General features: G+C 38.4%; 2 protein-coding genes across 3 annotated transcripts in view; one reads left to right on the forward strand and one right to left on the reverse strand.

Annotated features, from left to right (window-relative positions):
- Positions 1 to 2,018: 2,018 nt before the first annotated feature.
- Positions 2,019 to 13,490, forward strand: part of tacc1 (transforming, acidic coiled-coil containing protein 1) — a 28,420-nt gene continuing 16,948 nt past the window's right edge. Inside the window, exon 1 of the mRNA XM_041980181.1 lies at positions 2,019 to 2,189. The gene's annotated coding sequence lies outside the window, so the exon portion shown is untranslated. The remainder of the gene's footprint in view (positions 2,190 to 13,490) is intronic.
- Positions 6,581 to 12,927, reverse strand: aggf1 (angiogenic factor with G patch and FHA domains 1). Of its 2 annotated transcripts, none has more exons than XM_041980182.1 (15): positions 12,722 to 12,927; positions 12,257 to 12,456; positions 11,380 to 11,479; positions 11,097 to 11,293; positions 10,780 to 10,911; positions 10,474 to 10,674; positions 9,094 to 9,535; positions 8,808 to 8,916; positions 8,566 to 8,617; positions 8,374 to 8,475; positions 8,126 to 8,291; positions 7,963 to 8,042; positions 7,748 to 7,875; positions 7,559 to 7,658; positions 6,581 to 7,457 (listed from the first exon to the last, which is right to left on the reverse strand). In XM_041980182.1, exons 1-15 carry the CDS (start codon positions 12,840 to 12,842, stop codon positions 7,221 to 7,223), a joined length of 2,367 nt encoding a protein of 788 aa, XP_041836116.1. In that variant the 5' UTR covers positions 12,843 to 12,927; the 3' UTR covers positions 6,581 to 7,220. The 2 variants fall into 2 exon arrangements, with proteins under 2 accessions (XP_041836116.1, XP_041836117.1); XM_041980183.1 differs by lacking the exon at positions 9,094 to 9,535 and adding an exon at positions 10,209 to 10,278.

Here is a 13,490-nt window from a genome sequence, read left to right on the forward strand (position 1 = left end):
AATTTTCTAAATGTTGGTATTGCATTCAGTGACTTGGGAATTCTAAAAAGAGATTTTAATGTGCAGCATGCAAAATCACCAACATCTAGATTTCTTTTCTTCTTTCCACAAAGTCATTAAGTATTCTACAAATTAAAAATCTTTATCTTTACTTTTATATGTGCAAGAACAGATTTAGTGTAAGATAACTGACATTTTCATTCATTGCGTGGTTGTCCAAATCACATCTTTTTGTCACCTTCATCTCATTTTCTGCCAAAGCAGGCAGCTGTTCCTGTTTTCCAGCATTAAAGCTGGTGATATGTAAATGTTCACAGCTTGTTTTTGCTGCCCCTAAGTGGCCAGAAAATAAGTTGTTGCAGGTTTGTAAGTGTCTCTCTCAGTAAAAGGCTCCAGTCTGTCCAGATCTATTGACCTTATTTGTTTTATAGTTTCCCATTTCTGTAAAGAGCCAGTGAAAGAAAAGGAAGGGGGGGACTGACAAGCTGCTATCAGTCACTTTATGTGACTTTTACAAGGAAGAAGATATATGGATGCATTAAGAAAAACACATACCTATACACAAAGCATTGCATGTATCTGTGGTTGAGAAACATAATGTCTGGATCACTTTTATGTCTGGAGCATGTGGCTGCTTATTATACTTATATAATATATATTATGCTTACATTGTGGCTGTTGCCAGGCTACTGGGTGACTTAAGAAGAGTTTCAAGAAGGTGCACAAATTATCCAATAAAGCATGTTCATACTAAAAATGATTAGAAGGAAGCAGTAAGAAAACAAAATGGTAATGTTCTCATCACATATTGGGTTGGCAACCACTGCCTTGTGGATTTGGTCTAATGATTACAGCAGCTTCTTAAGTTACACATGAAGCTGATTCTCTTTGGGTTGATTATTTGATTAGTCATGTCATTAGCTATCACATCTCCCTTCTTGGGCCTGAGCAGTGAAATCATTAATTCCTGGAAACAACACATTGATTTCACAGAGATTCAGTATGATAGCTTGTATTGGTTTTTTTTTTTTTTTGTTTGTTTTTGTTTTTATCATTTTACAAGTAAAAATAGTGTTAAATGGCAGGTAACTAAATATTTTACTGATGGAGGACAAACCTGCATGGGGTAATTGCAAAATCTGGATTCGTATTTATTGCTTTGACAGGCAGAATTAGCCATATAATGACTTGGAGAATTGCTCCTTATAAATAATGAAATCAAGCTGTTTTTAAATCTGTTTACATATTAATTATTTTTAGCAGTAAATCAGCACATAAAGGTGTAATAGGCTTTCCTGTTGCCTATGCATGAAAAAAACACTAGATGGAGACACCAGCTCATTCTTTCATGACATAAGGCTGTACTTTATATTAACCACAGTCTGATGATTGGCCAGCCACAGTTCCTGACCAAACATTCCCACCCACCAATCACAGCCCCATGTATCCACCACTCTGTCCCACTTTCTGACCCAGTGCATTTGTTCAGATGAGTTTTTAAAGTTTTGACATATTTGACTGCAACCTCACTATTTTTTGCAAAACTATGTGTTTGTAAAACAGTTCGAACCAGGAGTAAGCACAATAACTGTTTCATGTGATTAAATGTATCCTTGTCAGCTTATTATGCATTTTGACTTGTGAAAATACAAAAAATGGCCTTATTGCAGTGTTATGTATAAAGTCTCTTTACGTAAGCTAAAGTATTGAAGTGATGAAATAAGAATTAAAACAGCTAATAAGATTACCAAATTTCAAATAAATATGTCATAATATTAATAAATAAGTTTATAGAGATTTATAAAAAAGTATTAGCATAACATATATCATAATGTCTTTACTGGTTTTGTCATGTATGATCAAAAGGAATCTTCAGAATAACTGGCTTTGAGCTGTGGTGGAGAGTAAAGTGTAACTCAGCCTTATATGGCTCTGTGACTGCTGTGCCTTTAAAACCCACGCTGTTCTTGGCTCCTGGCCCAGAAAGTTTATTTCCCATTTCCCATCCAGCCACATGGACTGCATGGGCTCCGCCACGCAGTGAGAACAAGAACTTTCCCTGTGAGAGGGGCAACTCCAGCAGCAGCCTGAACAGAGGATTTCCGTCTTTGACCAAAGAGCTCTGCTTCCACTGAGCTGTGAACCTCTCAGCAGACCTGTCACAGCCTGCCGGTTCTCAGAAAAGAGAGGTATGATTTACACTCCATGTGACAGCTCTCAGGTGCACCGTTATTCACACCGTGACATTTGCTTTTGTTAACTGTGTGTTTTTCTGGTATTGATCTGCTGACTTTTGGCCAGTCTGTTAGCGGGTTCGCTGAATGTGCTGTGTCTGGTTTAAAAGCTCTGCTGCCATGGGAAAGCTATTGTCTTCTGAATACAAAGCCTCTTTTCACAAATCTATAATTCCTCTTATTAGTCAAGCCAGCAGTATGTGGTATGTGTAGTTTGAGGGTTAAGAAAAAAAAACTTTGATTTTTAAAAGCTTCCTTTAAAAAGACTTAACAAGATTTAAAGGGGAAGAATGCTGATCAGAAAAGACTGAAAGTTTGGTATGTTCAAGTTCACAGCCTGCAGTGGTGATCGGGCTGTAGAAACAATCTAATGGCCTGGTTGAATGAACGGGCCGGGGCACTACCATCAACTCACTGTGTTGTTGTAGTAAACCAAATGAGATGTTACTCTGTAAACATCCGGGCTTGTTTCTGTGGACAACATGCTCAGAAGCTGCTGAAGTTTCTGGATTGGGAGATGAGATCACAGAGACACACCCAGAGCAGGAAAAGCCAGGGGTGGAAGAAATTCAGCTTTGGCTTTCTTTGACTCATTTTCTGGGAGGAAGCCATAGTTTTGTTGGAATTTCCATTCAGTTTTAGTCTGAATGTGGTATGTAAACTGAGGAATAACATGCATGGGAGGGATCAACTTCCATTCAAATACACCAACACAAGCCACATGACAGCTCTAATACAATTATATAATGAGCTTTAATTTCTGAGAAGTTTTAAAAGACTTTTCTACATAGGGCACTGCAAACTCATTTAGTATAAATGAAAAAGATAATATAGTAGGAGCTTTTTGACTATGGAATGTTTTTGGAATGTGGCTCATTTCCTTGTTGCCAAGAAGCTGAAGTTGGTTGATCTACAACCATTCAAACACCCATGTTTCTCATCCCGTGAACAGTCACATTCAACAAAATGAATTTCTTTCACAATAGTCCAGTCTGAAGTCATTGGTCAGAGAGAGTCTGATTTGGAGATGGCTGTATTTAGCAGCACAGACGGATGTGGCTGAGAGGGCTGAGGCGGAAGTTGGGGGGGCTGAGGCAGAGCTTTGAGTCAACACAGCACTGTTTCTCAGACTTGTCACTTCTGGTTTCATGCCTCTCAGTGGACACACAGGCACAGACTGTAACCACAATAACACAGAGTTGCAGATGGCAGCCGTGCTGAAATCTACGTGAAATGAAAGTGAGTTCAGCCTGGCTGGAAGGGTCATCTTCTGATTCTGGATCAGTAGCTTAATGTGACACACATGACAGATCAAAACTTTCATATCTGGAATGTAGAAAGGTGTGTAATTACCAGACTGTAGTTTGTGTAAGGGGGGCGCTGTAGGGTGAAAGGAAGTGTACAGCCCAGACAGGTCACTAGTCCATCACAGGGGGGAAATAATATCTAATTATGCTAATTTATTTCTGTTTATCAAAGTTGTTCGCTTATTTTAAATTGCTTATTTATTTAAATAAAATCTAATAAGGATAAACCAGTTGTGAAATTCTGTGGGCTGGTACTAGTGTTAACTGTACCAGTTAACTAGTGTTAAAGAGAATAATTTGGCTGATGACGAACATGGAGTTGAGAGTTTCAGATAAATGACAGAACAGTTTTAAGCATAAATTTATCTCTTTATTTTAACCTGCTAAACTATTAATGACATAATGGCTTCTCATTGCGTTCATGGCACGGCAACTTTTAGTTCAGTTTATTTAATTAATTCTTCATACAATCAAACAAAAATAGATTGAAGATATTCCCCCAAAAAATGAATGAAAAGGAGAAAAAGCTTATATTAACTGTTCCTTTTTTACATGACTTTAAGCTAAATACAAATTTTAAAAAAATATTCCAGTAACGAATTCCTTTAAAAGACATAGTTCCATCAGTTAAGTTCTAAATCTGGGTTTATCAGACCTCTGCTCCTTTTTAATATTTACTCTTTCTTTTGTCACATCTTTTCTTGATATTTGAATATGTTGTGTGCTTTATATACCATTTGTATAATACAGTAATCCACTAACTTAAGAAACTAAACATTTCCACCGAATAAAAAATTGATCTGATGGATCTCTGTATTCACTTCTGCAGATGATTCCTAAAGTTCTATTTTGTAAAATGTCTTGTAAAGTGTCACCAAGTATTTTTTAAGTTTTACTTGTACTTCCCCAGACTTCCAGGTTAGATATGACACAATCATCGAGTTCTATCACATAATTAATGATTCTTATTAAAGAACTCTTTGATTTGGTGCAAGATGGCATTTGTTTTAGATATTTTTATTTGTGACTTCCAGGTTAAACCTTCATCAATCAGAACACCTAAGAATTTAGTATCCTTTACTCGTACGAATTTGACATCATTTAGATCAACTGGATTGTCTGTGCTTTTCTTTGTAATTAAAATAAATAAATAAGTAAATGCAACTCTTATCAACAAAGTCAATGCAACAGAACCTGGACACAAATCGGCTACTTTAGCAGAAAATGGGCAGGATATCGACTGATACCAGATCTTATTACCAGATCTTACTTTACTTTATTTAATTTAAATTAGCTGCATGGATTTAATTCAGGTAGACTCAAATTTTCTAATTTAATTCTTATGTGACTTCAGTCAAATCCAAACAAACTCCACTTACTGATTCACCCAATTTGTGAAGTTATGATCATTTTAGTTGACGTTTCATTTTAACCTTGATGTAATTATCACAATTTGAAAACTATTTTTCATTCAACTATATGTAATTAAACACATTTATCTCCATCTGTCTATTTTCTACATCTTCTTCATCCCAGTCATGATCCTGGGGAACCTTTCCCAGCTGAATTTATCCCATCGCAAATGCTCAGAAATCAGAAGATGACCTAGCCTGCCTGTCTTCAGACTGCAGGCGGACACTTGAGGAAACCATGTAATCTAAGTTATGACAATGAGTAATACTGACTGTTATCTGTGTCTGAACTAATGCTGGTATGAAAAATGTAAATACGAGCAAGACAATTGTTCTCTTTTATCAGTTATTTCTAATCTCATCTATCAACAGTGGAAGAAAGGTTTAAATTTAGACAAAAACATATTTCTGTCAGACATAGGACACACCTTTCTTTGCTGTCTGATGCAAGTTAAAAATAAAGCTCTCCACTGTTCTTGGCAAGTCAGAGTAGCAGTGAAATCCAGAAGTGAAATGTGTGGTATGAAAGAGGGGCTGACATTTGACCCATGAACAGTTCAAAGCAAGAACGGGTGGAAACAGGCATATTTGGTGACTGTGTAAAAATCTAGTTTCATTAAAACTGAATCCTCTTCATATCTGGTTGATGAAAACTGCTTGTTAAAATGATATTTAACTAGTTTTCCGCCCATTTTAACCATTACACTGTGTCTCAAAGACTAAGCAGAACTTGTTTGCGCTTGCATGTGACAGCTTAATCCAGGGAACCGCTGTGGCCTCAGGAAGGATCACATTTTTTCCACTCTGAATGATAAGTTTAAAGTATGTTTTTACTGCTTACATTTTACAATTATGCAACTTCTATTCATCTGAAAAAAAATTAACTCAAGATGGCACATTAAGAATTCAGCTAGCTTTCTATTAAACTTATGCAACAGTTGAGAAACAGAGCTGAAATACAAACAAAAGTACCGATCTGTTACTATTTACAATAAATACATTTTTAAAAATAAAACATGATTAACCTTCAACAATGACCGGTTTGTTGATTTTGCTTGCAAAGTCAGGAACTGGTAAAGCAACAATGCTTAAACGGCCTGAGGCACGTACCACTTTATCTCATGACTAACATCTTTTTTATGGATGTGGCTTTCTACCCTAAACTTGGCAACTCAGCACACAAGCCAATCCCTCTCATTTTTATTGTACCAGTATTACAAACCGAGTAACGATGAGGGAGGAGACTTTTAAGAGCTGCCAAGCAGAAGAGGGAGGGCCCACCTGTCAAGAGCAAAGAAACCTGAGAGCAGAGCACCGCTGTTACCTGCTGACCTGTCACAGAGCTGCAGAGTATGCTGGCTAGCTGAAGGAAATCAGTGGTGTCTGTCCATCGACTGGAGAGGAAATATCAAAATGGGTGGCACAATTAGTCAAAAGAAGAGCAGCAGGAGAGCAAGTTCACGGAGTTACAACAGCAACATTGCGTGAGTCGACTCACCTGTTTGATAATGACGTGCACCACTGGTATAGAAGCCATCTCTAAACCTTCTTTCTTCTGCTGATTGTGGAGTTTTATCTCTAGTGCTTCACTTTTTTTATTAAGTTGTAATAATGCAACACCAGGGAGTTTTTTTTTTAAGAAAAAGCTATTTTACTGAGCTTAGTTAGCTTTTCATTCTGCATTTTGTGTGAGACAGGCCTCTGTTCAAGCTTACATCACACACACATGCAAATATTCACACATCCTCAAAATGCACCCAGAGATAAGACGACACATAGACTGTTACTCGTTTGCTTACTGAATTTGCAGGAATGCCAACATGCCTCTGACAATACAAAAGGACATAATTCCAGTCTGGACAGACAGTGGTTTAAACAGAAGAAGTGTAATTAAAATGTTATGAAATACAATATTTAAAAAACCAAAAACAAACGAGGTTGTGGTGACTGATTTAACATAGTAGCCAGGCTCTGAACAGATCATATTATGATCACATTGTGAGAAATACAGCTTCACTGTGTCAATATTTGCTTGAGGCGACTCATATCTTCTTTGGACTGGGAGGCACAGCAGTAGCAGCACAGCCCGCTCTGGGTGGAACGATACTGATCCTTGAACTGACACAGTTGAACCTGTTAGCTACCCTGTTGATGCACAACACTCAACAGTTTGTTTAAAATGTACACACTGATTTAGGTAATGAGAGCACTCTGTTCTCATGTTAAACCTCCCATGATAAGCCACGGTCTGTATTCTGTGTTGACTTTTAATTTTGACTCCCTGTTTCTGAGGTCTCTGTCTCCTCCGATCTGACCCAGGCTTTAGAAGATTTGCTCATCTGTGTTTTAGAAGATGGCATGTCAGGCTGACACGCATCAGCAAACCGCTCACGTGCTCTCTCCCAGTTCTTATGAGACTTGGATTTAGTCACAGACATGTCGTCCAGTGAGGTGGCAACACCTGCTCCCAAGCCTAACTGAGACTTTCTGATTTTCAGCTCGATCTGTGGGGGCAAGAATAACAGAGGAAGAAAGTTAAATAATTTAGCTGCTCTAAAATACATCTAAATAGAAGCACCTGCAACAGAAAACCAGATTATCTTACCGGGGCTTTCATTCCTGTTCCATCTTTACCGAGTCCCTCTCCCTTCTTCCAACCCATCTTTTCCAACATCTTCCGGCCTGTATTGACTTCACTGATCTCCCTTTTAGAACACAAGGCAAAACTTGATCAGCCCTTCAGTTTATTTCCATTCAGTAGAAGTTATACTCAGCAGTAATGTACTTTACATACTCATGGACTGAAGCTGGTGCATCGTCTCGTTGGAAAACACCCTCGCTCCCTTTGGTTTGTCGTCGAGACTCTGCTCGATCCTTGTATTTAGGGTTCTTCAGGGCTTTGGTCTCGTCATACTCGCTGCTCTGTATGGAGAAACACAGAAGAGTTCACAGCATAAACAAAAAGAGTTTCAACTTTTTCTGACAAGCTGCAGTCTGTACAACACTCACTTGCAGGCCATATTTAGCCTTCATCTGCTTCAGCTCCTTCTGTCTAAGCAATTCTTTGTCCTCTTTGTTGAGACCAGGACCTTTAGGAAACAACATCTTAATGTCTGCAGTCATTTCATAAGCATATAAAAGACAGCGATCCTCTGAAGATGTGTTTTCTCACCAATGTTTTCCTCTCTCTTGTGCTTGCTGAGGTGAGCCATCACCTGCCCGGGCTCACAGCCATCACAGGTATCAGTCCCAGAATGGATATGGAAGGACAGCACCGTCTCCCCCATCTTAACCTCGTCCCCATGAATCAGTGCATGAGGCTCAGACTTGGTTTTGGGCTTCAGAGAAAATATTGACACTGTCACAATCAAATCAGAAGTTTTCCCTGATAATCTTTAAAAACTGAGATGACATACTGACCTGTAATATTCGGTTGCCATTGATGACTGTCCCGTTTTGACTTCCATGGTCCACCAGCATGTAGCTCTGTTGCTCCTGGTCAAAGTACACCTCTGCATGAAGCTGGAACCAAACATCAGAAACATTACATAACACACTTCAGGCCATGAAATAATAGCTTCCATCTCAACATAAAAAAATGGAGATGGCTACCTTGCTTACTCCCATTTCTGGTATTTGAACTGCATGGTTCATATCTTTCTCTCTGCAAAGAGATAGCAAGTTGTTTTCAAGGGGTTTGCTAAAACATAATGTGAGTGGGAGATCAACTCTTATTTAAAACATCATGGTTCAGCGCAGCAGCATCACTGCAACTTTTATTCACCTTTCATTGGTAATAGAGCACCAAGCTTTTTGTAAGTGAAGTCTACATGACAGCAGAGATGAGCACAAACCTGCCAAAGGTTGCCGTGGAGTCGGCAGTGATGATGAACAGAGTGCCCACCTGCAGCACCGGAGACCTAACCACGGTCACTCTTACACACGGAGGCCAAATGTCTTTGACTGTAAGAAAAACAAACTTCTCTGTCACTGAAAAACGACAGCCTTAGAAAGCAACTAAATAAAAACACAAAAGCAATTATGATTTCTGGCTACAGGTTATGAGACAAATTGGCTGAAAACTGGTTTTGAGGGCATTTACCCTCCATGTGTTGGGTTCAGCTTGTCTTTATTCCTCACCTTCTTGAATCTGCATTTCCATTTCTGACTCTGGACTGTCCTTTGAGTGGTAACTAGAAGCTGATGAAGATGAGGGAGTAGATACCAAGTCTTCTTTCTCTGACTCAGTGATCTCACCCTCTTCTGGTTCACTATTGTGCTCCGACTCGTCACTCCGGGCCAGGTTCTTCTTCTTTTTGTGCTTCTCCGATTTAGACTTCTTCCTCTTCTTACTCGACCTTCTCTTATCCTTGTGATGGGAACCATTTTTCAGTTTTTTCCTCTTGGATGAAGATCTGTCCCTTTCTTCCTGACGTTTAGAGGAGTCCTTTCTGTGTGGAGCCAAGTCAGGACTGCAAGACCTTCGGTCCAGTTTTCGTGATTCTGCTTTCCTTCTACCTGTATGCCGCTCAGCCCAATCGGTTTCTTCGTTTTCTGGTCTTGCGTCACTATATACGAGTTCCTGCCACCAGACAATCAGCAGTGAGATTCCCATCTCCATTGACAACAGGCCAGCAGACTTTTTATTCTTGTGTCCAGATTTGTCACAAAATTTCTAGTGCAGAGGTCTCAGTCTTCAAAGACAATTCACTTGTACGCGTTCATCAGACTGATTCAGGCATTACTGGAAAATTCTCAAACAGTATAGAATAGTCATGTCACATAAAACAGATCTATATAAAATAAAGGTCACGGGTATTGAAAGTAAAAGACGGGAACTCAAGGGACTGGGACTGAACAGCTGTGTAGCCATAAGAAAACCACTAATCAGTGAGGCCAACTAGAGAAAAAGGCTTCAGTTTACTAGAAAGCATAAAGATTGGACTCTGGAACAATGGAAGAAGGTCATGTGATCTTATAAGTCCAGAAGTACCCTGTTCCAGAGCGATGGGAGCACCAGGGTAAGAAGAGAGGCAGATGAAGTTATGCAACCATCATGCCTGGTGCCTACTGTACAATCCTGTGGAGGCAGTGCTATGATCTGGGGTTGCAGCACTTGGTCAGGTCTAGGTTAAGCAACCTAAAGAATGATGTCAGCTGATACCTGAATATACTAGTTATTCTGTATATAGTAACCAGGTTATTCAATGAGTGGGCATATTTCATAGGTTTGCAGTGTAATATTAGAGTGATACCTCTGTAAGTGGGGGTTTTCCAGTAAGGGGAAATCTTCATTTTAGCCAAAGAGTTAGTCACATCTCGCACCTAGGTCAGAGGAATAGTCTTTTAGTCAACTAGACTCTTATGAATACAAGGAGGAAAATGAAAGTTTTTGAAGACTGAGACCCATAAAAGTCATGTTAACTCTTAGGAAACCACAAAGTCAAAAGCCAGCTGTTAGCCACCAAATATTTCCAACTCATTCAAACAAGTAAATAAAGTATCAAGCTGTTAACATACCTGATCATCCTGATTTGATGTTTTTTTTACCGCCTTCTTAAACTTTCTGCCTTTCTTTTCGGCTGGATTATTTTCTTGGCAGAACTCTCCACTAGTCTGTACAGCAGCCACTTCGATCCTCGAATGAAACTGATACCGTCCACTCTCTGCATCGTAGTAGTAATATATACCAGTGTTGCCATCATAGTACAACTGACTGGCCTTGGGGGAAGGGGAAAAGAAAAAAAGATGGATAAGATCAAAAGTTATTATCTTTCAAATAATGTTTGCTGTGAACAGCCAAACGTGACCTAAAAACTGACAAACCGAATCATAGTAGAAGCCCGTGCTGTGGTCATAATACATCCCCGTAGTCTCATCAAAGACAAACCCTGTCTGTGTCATGGCCGCCTCAGCAGTGGCCCTCAACATATCAGCTATGGATCCTCCATCACCCTCCTGTAACAGACAATGTTACATAGGTGTATAATAACCTCAACTAAAGTATATGAATCTCTTTTATACATCCATACTTTACCAACATGATCTCACACAATTAACCATTCTATCTAACTAAAAAGTGAAATGAAAATATTTACAGCCGATTAAAAATTCTAAACTTGCTACAGTTTAATAAAACACACCTCTGTTGTAGTTACTACACAGTTGTCTGGAGGAATTGACTCATTTACAGCTGCTGCTTCATTTGCTGTTGAAACCTCTTCTGCGGTGATGCAGTCTGCAACATCCGCCACCACTGCTGCTTCTGTGGTCGGGCTCTCCTGAACGACTGTGCCCTCAGGGTTCTGGCAATAACCTCTGTAGTAGTAATTATAATAATCTAGAGAAAAAAAAATTTTATTTACGGGCCCATTAGGTAATACTCCAGCTGCCAGTTTAATTATTGAACAAATACAAGTAACGTACCACTTTCTGTCCAAACATATTCTTCTGTCTGTGTTTCGCTGTTGACCCTGTCTTTATCTTTCTTCTTCCGCTCATGAATCTCTGTACTCAGCTGGTCAACCTGAAGCAAAGCATTTTTCCTTTAAATACATTAATAAAAAAGATCATAAAACCTAAAAAACATAAAGCATGCTATTATAATACAAATATCTATTTCACTTTCATGTATTTTGATTTGAAATTTTAGGGGGAAAAGCAAAGGTGGTGGTGGTGTTTTTCCTAACTCCAAATTACAAATTTAGGAACCTTAGGTAACCGTTATTCAGCATAGTAACAGTAAAAAAATAAAACAAAGGAAATACAAAAAAATGGAGAACCGAAAGGGAGTAGGCAGATATATAAAGAGCTTATATAGCACCTACCCATTACAAATAAGAAAACAAATGAATTAAGCAGACACTTTGATTAGAGCAACTTATAAATTAACTACTAATATCCACAACAAGCTCTTTAGAATTTCATTTGTGATATTTAATTAGTCATTTCTACACATTTTTAAACTATTTCAAAGACAAGCTCATTTTATCTTGTCAGAACAACATATAATTTAATGAGTAAAAACAAGATTTTGAGGGACTATAGAGTATTCCAAACTCAATTTTAAATGTTTTCCGTGGAAAACGCTGCAATATGACAGCAATGTCACCGTTCAAATGTTTTGTAATGTAAAAATATAAATGTTTGAAATCTTTTACATAATGAGAAAATTAAATCCTATTAAACTATTACAGTCACTGTTCAACAGTTCAAAACATGCTGAATCCCCTGTATGCAAGTGAATAAAGTTCATCAATTAAATTGATATAATAATGGTAAGTTTTAGTTAGTGTGGACTGACCTGTTTCCGGAGGTCTTCATTGTAGCTCTCTGTGCTCTGCTGAAGTCTTTCGGAGTGGCTCAGCTGCTTCTGTAACTTGGTCAGCTCGGCTGTGCACTCTTGTAGCTCTTGTTTCAAAGACTCTACTTTCAAGCGGAGCTCAAACACCTCAGACTCTGTGTCCTTTTTTCCGTGGCCGTCTTCGTTTTCCATCGGATATACTAAAACAATAATAGTCGACGGTCAACTATGCAAGTTAAAGATGTAACCATACCGTTACACGAAGAAGCAGCATGTTTAGCTAGCTCAGCTGTCTACTAATTAAGCCTTATTAGGTCTAAGACCAAACAATTTATTTCAATCTATACGGCAGCGAAAATCGAGCAACAACACAAAACACTCAACCATATGCATAAAAATATGAATGTGTTTAACGTTATATCATCTAAATATTCTCAGTTCCGACGTTACAACGTTGGTTTTTACCGTTTGCCTCGCTTTCGTCTTCTAGGAGATAATTTTCGGTCAGCGCTGCACATAAACCGACCTGAAAGTTGAAAATAAACATCTTGTAACTGCGCTGCCTGTTAGACACATCCGAGTACATGCTTTAATTTAATTAGACAGTTACAGTTATAACCGTGGAAATGTTTACAGTCCACCGTGCGCACGAACGCCATTTAGTACTAGCTAATAACGTCACAGCGGAAGTAGCTCTTCTTCAGGGTCGGCGGGCTTCTTTTCTGTCTAACAGTTGTCTTAGCGAGGTGCTATAGCGACACCTAGCGGTGAATATTTTACATGGTCGCGCTTTCGTATTGAACCTTTCTTATCCCTCTAATTTCTGCGTGCTCTTACCATTTGGTTTTATGTAGTTAGTTGCATCGTGTTTTATTATGGAGTCCGGTAAGTGTAAATTCTGATAATGCTGATGATAATAATAATGCTGATAAAAATTTGTTAATTTGTTTTAATGCGTGTTAATCTTTTGATTCTTTTTAGTGTTTCTTACTATTACTTTTTACATTCTTTAGTATATTTCAAATTTATTTCAGCATTTTTAAGGCTTTAAATATCTTTTTTGGAGTGCAGAATTTCTGATTTTTACATGTACAACACATTGGCAACCATGGATTTTTGTGAAGTGCTATATATAAACTCCAGTATATGACATGATAAAACTGGGTTTGTGTTTTAACCTTGATAGCTTTTTTTTTTTTTTTTTTTTTAAATAGTTTGTTGGTGTCAGAATATC

The sequence above is a fragment of the Melanotaenia boesemani genome, chromosome 3 (genome assembly GCF_017639745.1).
Source record: "Melanotaenia boesemani isolate fMelBoe1 chromosome 3, fMelBoe1.pri, whole genome shotgun sequence".
Lineage (NCBI taxonomy): Eukaryota > Metazoa > Chordata > Actinopteri > Atheriniformes > Melanotaeniidae > Melanotaenia > Melanotaenia boesemani.